Below are 14572 nucleotides of genomic sequence, written 5' to 3' on the forward strand. Positions count from 1 at the left end.
AGGTCCTTGGGTAAGGTTCGGGGTAGGGACCACATCCTGCTAAGATCCCAGGAAGAGGGATTTCGGGCACTATCTCAATCATGTAATTTTGGAAGAAGAGGAGGATATTTTTCAGCTTCCTCCAGTAATAGCAGGCAGGGGAAACCGGCAGAGATAATACCTTTTATACTTTATTTTGCCTACTATCAGAATTTGTCCCCCAACTTTTTTTCCCATTGACATTCTTTAGTGTTTTTTTTTGTTCTCTTAGGACACGAAGCTTATAAAATGCACTTAGTCCTATAAGGACCTTAGCGCTGCTTCCGGAGTGACAGGATATTCAGGATGGGTAAGGTTAGAGGGTAGGGGCCGCCTTCTATCAAGATCTTTGAGGAAGAATTAGGGCACTAATCTCAAAGTCATGTCCCCCAAGAAGAAGGGGATGCCAGCTCTGAACCAGTCTCTCCAGTCAAAGCAGGCAGGGAGTGGCACACCCTTGTTCAGGTTAGCAAGAACCTCTGATACTTTGGGAATGAACCCACCAACTCCAACAGTCTGCCACAGTAGACTAGACCTATTGAATTACCCTTGCACCCCAGAATCTCAACATTTGTGCTTAGTGATGTGCAGCTCCTGGACATCCATAAGGTTGCCCAGATTGAAGTGACACATCGGTTTTTGCTGTGCCCAGTGGTGGGTTTAACTGTTAGGTATAAACCAGCCAGAAGTGATCTCTACTGGGTATTTATTTAGTGTTAAGATATTGTACAATTTAGAATAGGTTCCATGTGATTAATTGGTGATATTTTCCAATAATAATTCATTACCTATCTCAGTAGTTCTAGGAATGTTCATGAAAGAGATTCAATATTCTATTATTCCCCTCTGTTATTCCATGAGTAAATGTATGCAAAGCTGAGGGTAACAGCTAATAGGTGATTAAAGTGATATAGAATGCATATTTAGAGTCCAGCTAAGCGCTTCTGGAACCATTCAGAATTGTGAGATTGCAAAGTAGCTCTGGAAGCTGTACAAGGCTATACGATTCAATTAAGGCTGATGATAAGCTGTTTCCAAGTGTGCAGAAACTAGCAAAACATTACCAAGTGGATATGGTATGGGTGCCAGGCCATCGAATGCATCAGATTAAATGAGGAAATGGACTTGCTACCAAGAAAATATCAAAATCCCTATTGACAAATCTGGAACATTGATTTGATTTACTCTTTAGATTTAGAAATGGAGTTCTTGAGTTGCAAAGAGGTGTGAGTGGGATGCTGAAACCTCATTGTAGAAAAACACCCATTATAGACTGAATGATACAGTTAAAGCTGTCTATGAACTCCTCTAGAGTAAGTCGATGGATTAGATTCAACATCATCAGTGGAATAATAAAAGACTTCTGATGGGAATATTACAAGACCATGGATCTGTATGAAAAGATCTTAGGATACTAGAAGTGACTCAGATGTCTGTAGATTTTGTAATGAAGAAGATGATAGTACATGGAACATTTCTTGCTGAACAGTCCAGCCATTTCAAAACATAGGCTGGATAGGTCAATCTTTTCCTGAGCCCATAGATTTGAGATAAATACAGAGTTAATAGGAACTGATAGTTCACAATCACAAATCTGGATCACAGTACATAATCCTACACCATACCCTCCTCAGGTAATAACCATCAACAAGAATTTAAAGTGCTGCAAACTACAACAAAGACTATTTTATTCCTCTTATCACTACCTCTGGATCTAGGTGAAATTAAATCGTAGTGCTTAAAATTGATGAATGCGGTTTATAACACAAACAGAATGCACACCTCACGTTCTTTTTCTTTCTTGATCTTAGCTATTCTTTTCTTGGTGTTTGCGTGTATGTGAATTGCTGCTTCCTCTTCTTCCTGCTCTTGTTTACACTGAGCTTCATATTCTGCAATCAACCTCCTGTTCTCTATTACATCCTTCATCACTAGTTGTCTTTTCCTCTCTTTCTGCAAAATATATATTTAATATTTTGTTTGATGGATCAAAAATAAACAATTCATTATCAGTCAATCAATCAATAAATCATAGCTACTTTATCATTAAGGAATGTAAAATGGACAGAATAGTTTTATGTACTAAGTACAAAAATACTATAAAACTATACTATACTTATACTATACTATAACAGCCTCATTTTCATATTAAATTAGAGATACAACACATAAATACTTTATTTTCCAAAGAATCATCCTTGTACAATGGTTTATAAATTAAGAACGCCTTAAATTTTTTTAAAGCGTTGTATAATTTATTTTTATAGTGACAGTAAATGATAGAAAATTTAGATCAGGTTTTTCGAATACCTACAAAAACTTGGCAAATCCGAGGAAATAACAGTAAGCAAGGTGTAAACGCAAACAAAAAAAGAATTCACTCTGAGTTTAAGTCAAAATTGGGTTTAATTGTAGACAAACCTAAACCTGGTTACGGTTCTACAAACCGTGGTATCAATAGTGGTTGGCTTCTTCTCCAACTCTGATATCAGTTCGGAGATAACAGGGGTGAATAAGAGATTGATTGACAAGTTTTCACTCATTTTAAGAGTTCTTGCTAGTGAAGTTTCAATTTGTATTGATAGGTTTAGAACTCTTTTGGATGAAACCAGGCAACTCTATCCTAGTTTGTATAGTTGGTACTACATGCCCAACAGTGTATACAAAGTGCTTGTAATGGGTGTGGAATAACCGATTCATTTTCTCTTCCTATTGGCCAGTTGTCTGAGGACGCACTGGAGGCTAGGCATAAGGATGTCAGAAAGAATCGATTATATCACTCACATAAGTGCTCTAGAGCGGGTTCCAACACAGATCTGATGAGAATCCTTCTTTTGGCCTCACATCATTTAATTTCATCAAAGAGGATAATCGCAACAAATAAGTATGTAGACTTTAGTGATAATGTGAAATACTATTTAATCCAAGAAGCGCAAACAAACTCAGTAGAAGATTTTAACTTAGATTTAGCTACAATTTCTTCAAGTGAAGAAGAAGGATCATTTACAGAATTTGATTAAACTTGTTATTATAGTACTGTATATATAGATTAGTTTTATATTTTGAGTGAGTGTGAACACATACATTAAAAATTTTACTTCATTTATAATCACATAAAATGTTATCTTCAGAACTAACCTTCAAGTTAATTTAACATATTATTTTTAATATTAAGAAATAATAATTAAACATATAATAATGTAACATTTGGTTTACTTCATACCATGTTAAAAAAAGAGTACAATACAACTTGGGAGAGATATAATATTATTTCATTTTATTTGAATTGTTTTGTTTTCTACTTCTCATGTTTGTTACAACTATTTATCCTCGTATTAATTAGTTATGATTTTTGTCCTGTATCCTTATATGCTTACTGTACTGTGTGCCATTTCAACTCAGGATGTTATGATCATGTTCCATCACCACTTGCAATTAAAATAAGGATTCGTAATTAGGTAGGAACTAATTCTGTAATGAAAAAGAAACATCCTGGCTGTGTGTGAAACACTTCTCCATCAGACAATATCTCAGCTGTTGGAGATACTGTCGTAAGAAGTCCACATTGGTTACTTAAGTCTCTACAGTTGCATAGTTCAAGAGTTCGAAGAATATTAGTACAGGAATTACGTTGACATCCATTCAAGTTGTATATTATTTAGGAAGTAAATTCTGAAGTGAACATCGACAGCAACTCTATGCCAATGTTTTGGAAACTTTAATTTCGAGAAATGGTGACATTTAATGGCCTCCCAGATCCTCTGAATGTCAGTTCATTTTAGAAGTAGTTTTCTTTAGACAATCTGGTACAATGGGAGAAACAAAAACTACTGTTGAAGAAATGTATTGTTTTATGAGTGAAAGAGCTTTAGACTCGGCATAGTCCTGGAAAGACCTTTCCGTCCCTTTTACTTGCTCATTGACCCTCAAATCTGAGGTTTTTGCAAAAATTCTATAAGATTTGAGGACCCTTGTTCTCTGATGAGCTTTGGGCTCAATAAATAAACTTCTAGGAATTTTTTCCTGGTTTTTTTTGTAAATAGCAGAATAGTTTAGTAACTACTCCACTGATTCTTCTGTCTCTCCGCAGAGTCTGCATTCATCAGTCTGGCATATACCCACCTTTATCAGATGCTTTTGAAAAGGGTAATGCCCTATTAGCATCCCAAATCAATTATTTTTTCTTAAATCAAGGATTCTTGACCATCTTTTTCCAAATGTAGAGATAAACATTTTTTATTGCTAAGTCTTGGGGTCTTTCTCCAAGTCTCAGATCTAATTCTATTTTCCCAACCATTTGTCTGCTTTACTGCAGGAGAAGGCTACTCCACACCCCAGCTCTGGTACTACCAAAAGGCTTTCAGAGTGATAATGGCAAGGATATTTGTTGTTTCATTACCAGAAATGCCTTTATGGCCCAGCACCCAGCCAAGGACAACTTTGCTCCTTTTTGCTAGTTCCTTAGTGCATTCATGCATTTCCATACTGTCTTTGTGTCAAAAGGCAGGTGCCAAGTGCCTTTAAAACTGCCTGACTGTCTGATAGTATTAGATATTCTGTACCTTCAGGTCCTATTTATGTGAGCCTTTTGGCAAATGTTTCAATTGCCATGGCGGCAGACTATGGCAGATTTCCGTGAGTGTGTTGTCAATTTGGCTACTGGCACATATACTTCAAACGTGCCTTGAACTCTAGGCGGGAACCATCAGTGTAAATCTTTAGTAGGGTAGACCTCCTTTGTATTCCATTTATCCGTACTTTGGTACTTTCAGGAAACAATTCCTGAAATTCCAGTTGGATGTTAGTTAGAACTATGAACAATATTACGGATAGATTCGCAGGAATGTTTGCATGGAACTGTAGCTCACCTCCAAGATGCCAACTTCAAAGAATAAATTATACTGTACATACATAATAACGGCCTTTTAGGAATAAATATTATTAAATTGATTACTAGTACATAATATAAATAAATATATTCAAACAATTTTATTTTATAAAATTATTTAATTTTTTAATTTTCTGTTTTTAATCACCATGTAGTTTTATTTTGGTTTAATTTTAGCAATCATAACTTGTATAAAATGTTTTTCCCAGTAATACCAGTTTACATAGTGTTCAAGTTCTCGTTTGATATGCATTCATAGTAGTGTAATAAAGACATAGTACTAATATAAATGGAGTTGCTTGACCCTAGAAAGTTTACCTTCAAACCTGACAAACCAGTCAGTTGATTATTAAAAAAAAAAATTAATGTCTTCTTCGTGTACTCCTGTCATTATAATCTCTCTGCATGTGTGTACCTGCACATGTTGCACACATTACACATGCTCATAACTTGCCCTGCGAGCTTACTCTTGGACTCCAAGACTTTAATTATCTTGTGTTTGTTTTAAAAAGTTCTTAATTGATAATATGTATTATTTTAATTAGCTTATCAGTATTACCACTCCAAATTTCGAACACCCATCGTAAAACATATTCAAAGTTATGTCATTTTGAATATTCAGTTTTTTTTAAGATATATACTTTTAGGGACATCTTTGTAAAATATTGCTTACATAATGAATAATGTTTTTGAACTAAAGTAAAAATTTACTTTAATAAATGTACTTGTTATGTATGATTTTTAAATAAATACTGTATTTTAATTTGGGAGATGTTTTAATGTGTATATCTATATCAGATTTTCGATCTGAGTTAGAGATAATGCAGATTCAAATCCTGTCTGTGACTGTAGTACCTTTTATCAGTACCATTAACGTTGTACTGTATCTACACTCCTCATTTTGTTTGATAAGATCCTTGCACAGGCCAGTGACCCATATGGACAAACAGAATAAAGTTTAAAAGGGAGCCTCTCCTTAAAAAAATGAATGTTGGTTTATAATAATAAAGATATTTAGATTTTTTTTAATGTCAACTGAGTCAACCAAGTACAAATGCCAAATAGTGCTTAATTTGATTAAAATACATTACATTTTTACCTTCAGTACTTGTAGAAGAAATAGGGCACGTTTTCATGTTTATACTGTCTTAAATTTATTCCCTCCCACACAGAAATCTTTAGTCACCTTTCATGAAAAGTGGATAAATCCCATAAAACCCTGAGTGACACAGATTTAACCTGACCAATTGTGATTGAGTAATCAAATTAAATTTGATAAAGATTTATTAAATCAAATACTAGTAACTCCCTGTAAGTCCATAATGTTTTGATCAAACTTGATGTTTTCCAATCATACTTCGAAAAAATATTTTTATGTGAAGAAAATAGAATGAAATTATTGAAATATATTAAACTCATCAAAAATAGGTTTTTTTCTTAATTTAATTCATTACACTTATGATGTATTAGTTTATTTATTCATTATGATGAGGTAACAGTGCCATTTAAAATTTGTTTGCTGTTTTAAAATACACTATATTTCTACACTCTCTCTTGTTGTAAGTTCAGTTCTGTTTACTAGAATTATATCTGAACTTTCTTGTTTGGAGTTCAGAACCAGCTGTAGTGAAATGACTGAGTTTTACACCATAAAAACTATGTTGAACTTCAAACATTTCTACACCTTTTTTTAGTTGCAAATCATGAAAGATATCTCAATTTAAAGATATGTTTAATATTCATCCAAGGTGCTGTATAGATTTTTTGTATAGTGCATAAGTGTTTCAAATATTTAAACAATAAAGTAAAATTTCAGCTAATACTTTAATATTTTTAATATTATTATGATGCTAAAATAAAAATGGCTGCCAGTACAGGTCTTAAAGTAAACAAATACTAATTGAGTTTTTATTTTATAACCAAAGAATAAGGCATAATAAGCAAATAGAGACATATTTGAACAAGCATAACCTCTTTACGTACCTCTTTCCTTTCATTTTCTTGAACAGTTTTGATTTCTTCCATTATCTTAATATTATCTTGAGCTTCCAGTTCCCTTTCCATTACTTCTTCATCATGTTTTCTCTTCACCAGCTCAGCCATTCTGTTACAACCAAGTACAGAAAATGAAATATAAATTAAAATAAAAAATGTTAACAGGAACACTCACTAATGATTTTATACCTTCTTAAATCAACATTTACAGCAAAAATTATTCAAGCTTTTCATATGTGAATAAAATAGTTCAAACCCACCTTTTTATATGGCATGAAATGAGTCTACCTAAATCTTCATGAAATGCCACCAAAACACACACAAAAAAAAAAAAAAAAAAAAAAAAAAAAAAAACAGACAAGACAATAAAACAAAACAAAGACAATAAAGAAAATGTATAGGTAATTTTGGATTTGGTAGGTTTTACATATTTTGTCAGCTTATGAGATGTAGCTTGTCATAAACTACCGTACCTTAGCCCTATTAACTGTAAAAGAGCCATTTGAAAAACTATCAACAGTTCTGAAATTCCCTCAAATTCAAGCTGCTGAGTCAATATAAATGATAGAGCAAATACAAAATTTAAGAGAGACTAATTTATGTTATGGAACAGAGATTGCACTGCTCTCAGTCTCACAAAAGATTTGAGGGCCAAAGATGTTTTGGTGTCTAAGGGCAAGAAGCTGAGATATTGTTCTTAGTCCTATAAGGACCTTTGCACTGCTTCTGGAGTGACAGGCTATACTGGATGGGTTAGGTTGGGGGTAGGGGCCGCCTCCTGCTTAAATCCATGTTAATGTACTTTTTTATATTTCTGTGAGGCCTTTCAAAGTATATTATTGGAGTGTTTGTCTTGAATTAATAATTGAATTAGACCTAAAAAAATTATTGAACACTGAACAGTTATTTGAACCTTATGGCTATCTAAGCCAGCCTAACTTATATATCTAAGGGCGTGGGCACCCATGGAAGATCAAGATTGATTCCAGCCACACAACGAATTATAGAAACACATTCAATGACAAGATATATGTCAGCGTATTAAAACAGCTAAAAGTAATAACTTTGCATGTCAAATACCATCCTTCATTATATGGAAGAATGAAATCAAGGTAAACTATCAACAAAGTAGTCTCAGCTCCAAATTACTAGTCCAAAGTTTTGACCTTTGATTTTCTCTTCCCCAGAGTTTTCCTTTAAAGAATTCAGTACTCAACCCACCTTTCAATTCGTCTTATTCGATGTGTGGAAACCAATTTTCTGGCTATTTGGTCAACTTCTTCATTTGGTTCAAGTTCTGCGTATTCTGGGATCCAAAAGGAAAGTAGATTTGTTTTATCCCACATCTTTGAAGGTCGCTTACAGTTCCATATCATATGATAACTAATGGTGGGAGAATACAATGCTCAAAATGTTGCTTGACTGTTAGACAAATGTCTGCAATGTTCCATCTTCATATGAAATCAGTACACATTTTACAATGGCTGGGATAAGGCACATGTCCACTTGCGAAAGTATCATTTAGTGGGTAATGTGACTTCCTTACAATGGCTCCTCTAAATAATTATTTTCATTTATAACAGCAGGAATGAAAGAAAGCCTTGGGAGACAGCCTAGGAAGCAAACACTCCCCATCTCAGCCATTTGTGTTAATCCAAATTAGTTCCAATTATGGAACTACAACACTCTTTGACCATGTAAATTGCAGCTACCTAGGAAGAATAGGTAGGTACATGCTTATGCTAGGCTGCCCTGCAAGGAGCTCTGGGAACAGAGAATGCACTGTTTTCAGTCTAATAAAAAGTTTGAGGGCCAAACGATGTTTTAGTCTCTTAGGACAAGAAGCTGAGAAATTGTTCTTAGTCCTAAAAGGACATTTGCACTGCTTCCGGAGTGACAGGCTATACTGGATGGGTTAGGTTGGGGGTAGGGGCCGCCTCCTGCTTAAATCCATGAGGAAGGATTATGGGCATTAACCTCAGTCCTGTCTCCTAGAAGAACAAAGATCCAGCTCTGTATCATCCTCTCCAGTCAAAGCAGGCAGGGGATGGCTCACCTTTATGTCTAGGCTAGCATTAGCCTTTAACTCTTAGGGAGCTCCACCAACTCCAACAGTCATCTCCCGCAGCAGACAAGCCTTGCACGCCAATAATATCTTGACATTTGCTGTTAGTGATGTGCCCTCCTAGACCCATAAGATTGCCCAGATTTAAGTGACACATTAGTTTTTGTTGCACCCAGTGTATGTTAAACTCGAAAGTACAAACCAGCCAGAAGTGAAGGGCTAAAAGTTAACCCTGCAAATTTTAAGCTAATTTTCTTTGCCTTTATAGTGCCGGAGTTTCTTGCATTCAAGAATATTCAACACCATAAGATAATAAATTTGGAATTTACATGCAAGTTAATATATTTTAATAATAATACTTAAACGTAAACAACTTAGACTTGATAAGTAAAAAAAAAAAACTTGTAAATACTACATAATTCATTACAGACTTACTCTTTCCGCACTTCTTCATTAAGTTTCTTTTTCTTGTTGATTTCCTTCTCCTTCTCCTGTGCTAATTCGAGTTTGTAGTTTTCTACGTCTGCTTTGAGCTTTTCTGCATATTCCCTTTCTCTTTCATTCTCTATTTCTTGCAGCTTCTTTTCAAATTTGATTTGTTCTCCTCTTTCTCGTAATACCTACAACAAACAGAATTAAGTTTAATTGGTTAGTAAAATGATCATAGAGCATAACTAATTTAGTTACAATAGAATATTATTACAGTTCTTTATATTCTTTTATGAACAATTACACCTTAAATTTGTGGGGAAAGATAATTTAGAAATCGATCAATTAAAAATGAAACATTAATTTTGAAATAGCACAGCAATAACAATCACCTTTTAATGGGTGCATTATCATGTTCAAATATTTCTTGGAAAATTTCTAATCTGTTTAAAGCTAAATTAGATATTGTGAAAAAGTTTAGAGAGAAATTAAATTTTCAGTGTCCACACATGGGCACTCTTTGCTTATAGCTTTAGGATCAAATCATCTTCACTATGAAGAATTGGAATTACCGAGGATTACAGAGAAAGTTGATTATGTAATAATCTCCTCCACTGTTCCTAGAAATCATTGAATATAAAAATTGAATTGCCGAATGATACTTCAGGCAAGAGGTCTTTATATTTTGATATATGTTATACATGACCTAATTCTTAAATTTGTTCACATACAGGCAAAATAACATTTATAGTTTTGTGAATTAATATATTGTAAAATTAAATATAATATTGTAATTAAATAACTAACCTGTTGAATATTCCAAGAATCTTCTCTTATAAGTAATGCATCTGGATTCCTCATTTCATTTTGATTCATCCCATTCACTTGTTTATTTACTTAATGGACAATGAATAAATTATATTATAACTAAGAATTATTATTAATAACTAAGAATAAATTATATATTAATAAAATTAATATGGTTGGTGTTTAAAAAATGGATTGATACAAATTATGCTTAATCAGACAGAGGAAAAAAGCAAAACAAGATTGTGTCCATATTAGTCAATCTTTTGAAGCAACACATTAATTAAATAAGCAAAAGTGAATGTTGAGTTTAGTTACATTTCACCTTAGTTGAGTGCAGCCTCAAGATTTGATACTGTCACAGACTTGACTCCTGGAATCTGGAATCCACTTCAGCCACTTCTGGAGGGATTCAGCCAGATCAGTAGGATGCCTTGGCTGAATTCATGGCTAGTACTAAGGGATATTGCCAAGGTAATCTACTGATTGGGTTCGGAAATTGTGAAACAAAAGCGAATTTAGAAAAAGAAATAGTTTGTATCCGTGAATGTTCCTGAATCAGGTTGACAACTGCACAGAATTTTTTAGGAGCAGCCGAATGAATAGTTAAAGCCAGCTGTGCTGGTGGCCATCTTGAATGTGGCTCCATAAGAACAATGTTAAACCTCATGCATTTTTTACGACTTTATTTTTATTTGTATATTTATGGGAGATGTCTTATTTTAAAGATATAGCCTATATATATATATCCAAAAACTTTTTAGTTTTTTTATAATTTTAGGGCTTATTTTGAAAAAAATTGATATTTGTGGTACTTCATTGTTTAAATATTAAAAATATTATACTTTTCAAAAATGTCCACGCCCTGATATGACCTATTGAACCTATTTTTGTTGTTATTTGTTTTTTTATATAATTCACAGGTTAATGTATTTATTAGCTATGTTTTGAATACAATAACATTAAATAATCTATTTGAATAGCAAAGAAAGGTCTTAATATAAAGTTTAGGAAAAATTTAAACAATTGTCATGGAATACTTTTGAATTCTCAAAAAGTGTCCCTTAGTAACGTTTTTGGACATTGCCAAAATAACAAGTTTTCATATTTTATGTCATGTAATAATATCTGAATTGGTTGCAAAACTACTTTTTTTGTTTGTGGCAAAACTGATTGCACCAATGAGACAAAATTGGAAAATTGTAATGGTAGTAGATTTGTACCAAGTCAAAGTAAGCTTACATCTTACTTAAACAACAACAAAGAGTTTCTGAGTTGTTATGAGAGCTTCTGTGTTATCATTTTCAGACTGGGTGGAGAGCTCTGAAAATTATGATGACAATACATAAAAAAGATCAAAATTAATTAATTCTTGAAAAATACTAGATGTATTTTACAGCATTTACTTAATATTTTTGAAAAGAGTAGTTGACTTGCTGTACAAGGGCTTTTAAGAAATTGAGTTTTTTGCAAGAACCTTGGAATTGATACATGTAACCACACATAAGATGTGCAAACAATAACAAACAAATTCTTTTTTATTCAATTAATTGGAATTGGTTCCATTTTTAATTGATATCCAACAAGTTCAAAAGGATTATCAGATAAAAGTACCGTTTACATAATATTAAAAAGTACAAGTTAGCACAAACTACTTTACTAATACTGTTTTGTAACCTAACTTAGTGGCTGATATTGTAAACTAAACCACAGAGAAGGGAAATGTAACAATACACCTTGAGAGCAAAACTAAACTGGTATTGTGATACTCAAACAGTCTTGTAAAAAAAAAATTGTTGAGTCATATTCCTTTTGCTTAAATTAGCAAACAATGTGACCTTTAACATGTTAATAACGCTTACTTTGCATTTTTTTCATTCACACTTAAGGTAAGGAATCTCTCTATAGGTAATAGTATAGGTTTAAAAAACGTTTCTTATTACAAAAATAAGCTCTGAGAGTCATAATGAATGTACAAGAAAGAGAATCGTGTAAGCCTGTTTTCAAAGAACTGATTTATTGAACTGATGTAACAGAAATAATAAAACTAGTGACCTAACAGTTAGAAAATACCTACATCAATATTGCGCTAGAAAAGAATCGAAATCTAATAGATGTACTACCATTTAGGTTAGAAAAAACTAGGAGCAGCCATATTTATATGGAAACAACACTTTAAAAAAATTACCAGAAAACTCAAGATCTGCACCCTTAAATAAGTTTAAAGTAAATTTTTAGGGAATTTGTTAAAATAAAATATGTTTTTAAACTATTTAAAATGTAGAATCGTTTATGGCCTGTCATTTATGAGTAAACTTAATTTTTAATTTTAGTCTTTTATTTTTATATGTTAATATTATGTATGCATATTTTAATGTGCTTTATTCTGTTAACTAGTTGAAAATTGCTTTTAATTTTAATTATATCTTTTAATGTAATATAAGTTAATGACATTGATATTGTTAGTTCTGTATATTGTTGTTATATTTTATTTTGTTAATTGCGTTCTATGAAAATGTTTAAAAACAACAATCATTCTTGAAATTGAAAGTGGTTTTTGTGAGTTTAAAATTTTAAATGTGCTTTGAGGTTTACATCTATTTTAGGATTGTTCAAACATACGTCTTGGTAGATTGTTCTTACCTCAGAATACTTAAGAGCACTTATGAGTGACTTAGAATTGTCCTTGTCTCTTCTCAAAATCTGCTGTGCTTCATCGATAATTCTCTTTTTATTATCAGCTTCTTCTTGCCTCATCTCAAGAAATCTCTTTCTTCTGTCCTTCTCCAATTGCGCTATTTGGAAGCGTCGGTTTTCAATACGCCGCCTCCTGATATTCTGAAAATTACAAAAACAGTAACAAGTTAATTATCTACTTTAAGCTGTCAAACTCTATCTAATTTTAGCAGCTTTCCACTGCTACAGAGTCAACTATGTGATGTCACAGTAAGTTCTTGGTCACAATACAATAAATATTAAACAAACAGAATTATTAAATTGAATATTGTGTATTTCACATTTAATTATTGTGTATTATGTTCACAAGCAGCAGAGATGATTAAATATCCCCAAGGACTTATAATTATTTATATGAAAACAATTTTATCTGCTATCAGACAACTAATTTTCCTTGTTGAATTCTCTTCAGTGACTGTGAAGGAAAGTGCTTAATCCCCTTTTGGGGAAGACCAATCTCTTGAGACATTTGTGCCTTGTTTATGGAATATTTTATTAGTTAAGTAATAAAATATTATGTAAGTGACAGTGATCTTTCCTTAAAACAAATAGTTTTCATCTAGTTATACATGCACATCCGTGAAATTCACCACTGCAATTCATTATAGTTAACTATTTAGGCTACATACAATACATTTTACTCTACTCATTTCTATTTATTCAATAGTTAGTTTTTTTTAGATATAGTTACACAAAATAAACTTTGGGAGCCCAATAAAAATTTGTGAACAAGGTTTGTTTTGGTAACAAATTGCAATTTTTGAGGATTGTTCATCAGCACTATAGCGATTCCAAGAGATGCATTAAATCAATTAACTGCTCTGGAGATGTTTAAAAATTACATAACATAGAGTGAATGTGACTGAACTGAATAATGTTTGGTATATTTAAAATTTATTATTGTAATTAACAAAAAAATGTTGAAAGTTACTATTGTTAGAACTATTTTAATGAATTCACTTTTTACTTTAACAGAGCTTAGAATTCCTAATTAAAAAAAATATTACTATAATACATTTTCTACTAGACAGTTTATCTGCTAAATAATGTGGAATTTACATATCAGTATTTTTATGATGCATTAACAAATTAAACGTTAGAAGTCTGAAACTACTTAACAACTCTACTACAAAAATTGTGACAGATATTTGCTTCATTAAAATGAAATGAATTAAACAGTTCTTTCTACTGGCATCTAAATGTCAGGAAAATAAACGAGTGGTGGTGTTGACGGTCTAAAAGGATTCTGATACATTTTGTGAAGTATAAAAGTTTGATTATAATATTACGACTCACATAGCGAGGAAAGTTCGTTATCAAGACTAACAATAGTTACAAAGGATTGTTGGAGCGAAACGCAAAAAAGTAGATTTTACTGCAAGAGCTAGAACTCGTTCCCTGCTGAAACCCAATCACCAGAACTGCCGAGAACGAAAGGTTATATGTGTGGTAAAAGGATCGATACTTTGATATAAACTACAGGCTACTATTTTTGGAAAGGTTCTCTTACCAGACATCTAAAAACTAAATTACTAGAAATAAAAGACTTTATTTAACTTATCGTGAAAGTGACATGTCATTGTGACGATCGTTTCTTGTTTTCTGCCTCCCAAAAGGCAGTGATGTCGGCGAGA

The 14572-nt window shown here is 32.5% G+C and overlaps 1 protein-coding gene across 1 annotated transcript in view; it reads right to left on the bottom strand.

The window, feature by feature from the left end:
- LOC124363100 (coiled-coil domain-containing protein 173-like) overlaps positions 1–14572 on the bottom strand; it is a 32514-nt gene that overhangs the window by 16713 nt on the left and 1229 nt on the right. Inside the window, exons 2-5 of the mRNA XM_046818219.1 lie at positions 12846–13040; positions 9402–9586; positions 6890–7010; positions 1801–1971 (exon numbers count right to left, since the gene is read on the bottom strand). Coding sequence (XP_046674175.1) covers positions 1801–1971; positions 6890–7010; positions 9402–9586; positions 12846–13040 — 672 coding nt within the window. The remainder of the gene's footprint in view (positions 1–1800; positions 1972–6889; positions 7011–9401; positions 9587–12845; positions 13041–14572) is intronic.

Source organism: Homalodisca vitripennis, chromosome 5 (genome assembly GCF_021130785.1).
Source record: "Homalodisca vitripennis isolate AUS2020 chromosome 5, UT_GWSS_2.1, whole genome shotgun sequence".
Taxonomy (NCBI): Eukaryota; Metazoa; Arthropoda; class Insecta; order Hemiptera; family Cicadellidae; genus Homalodisca; species Homalodisca vitripennis.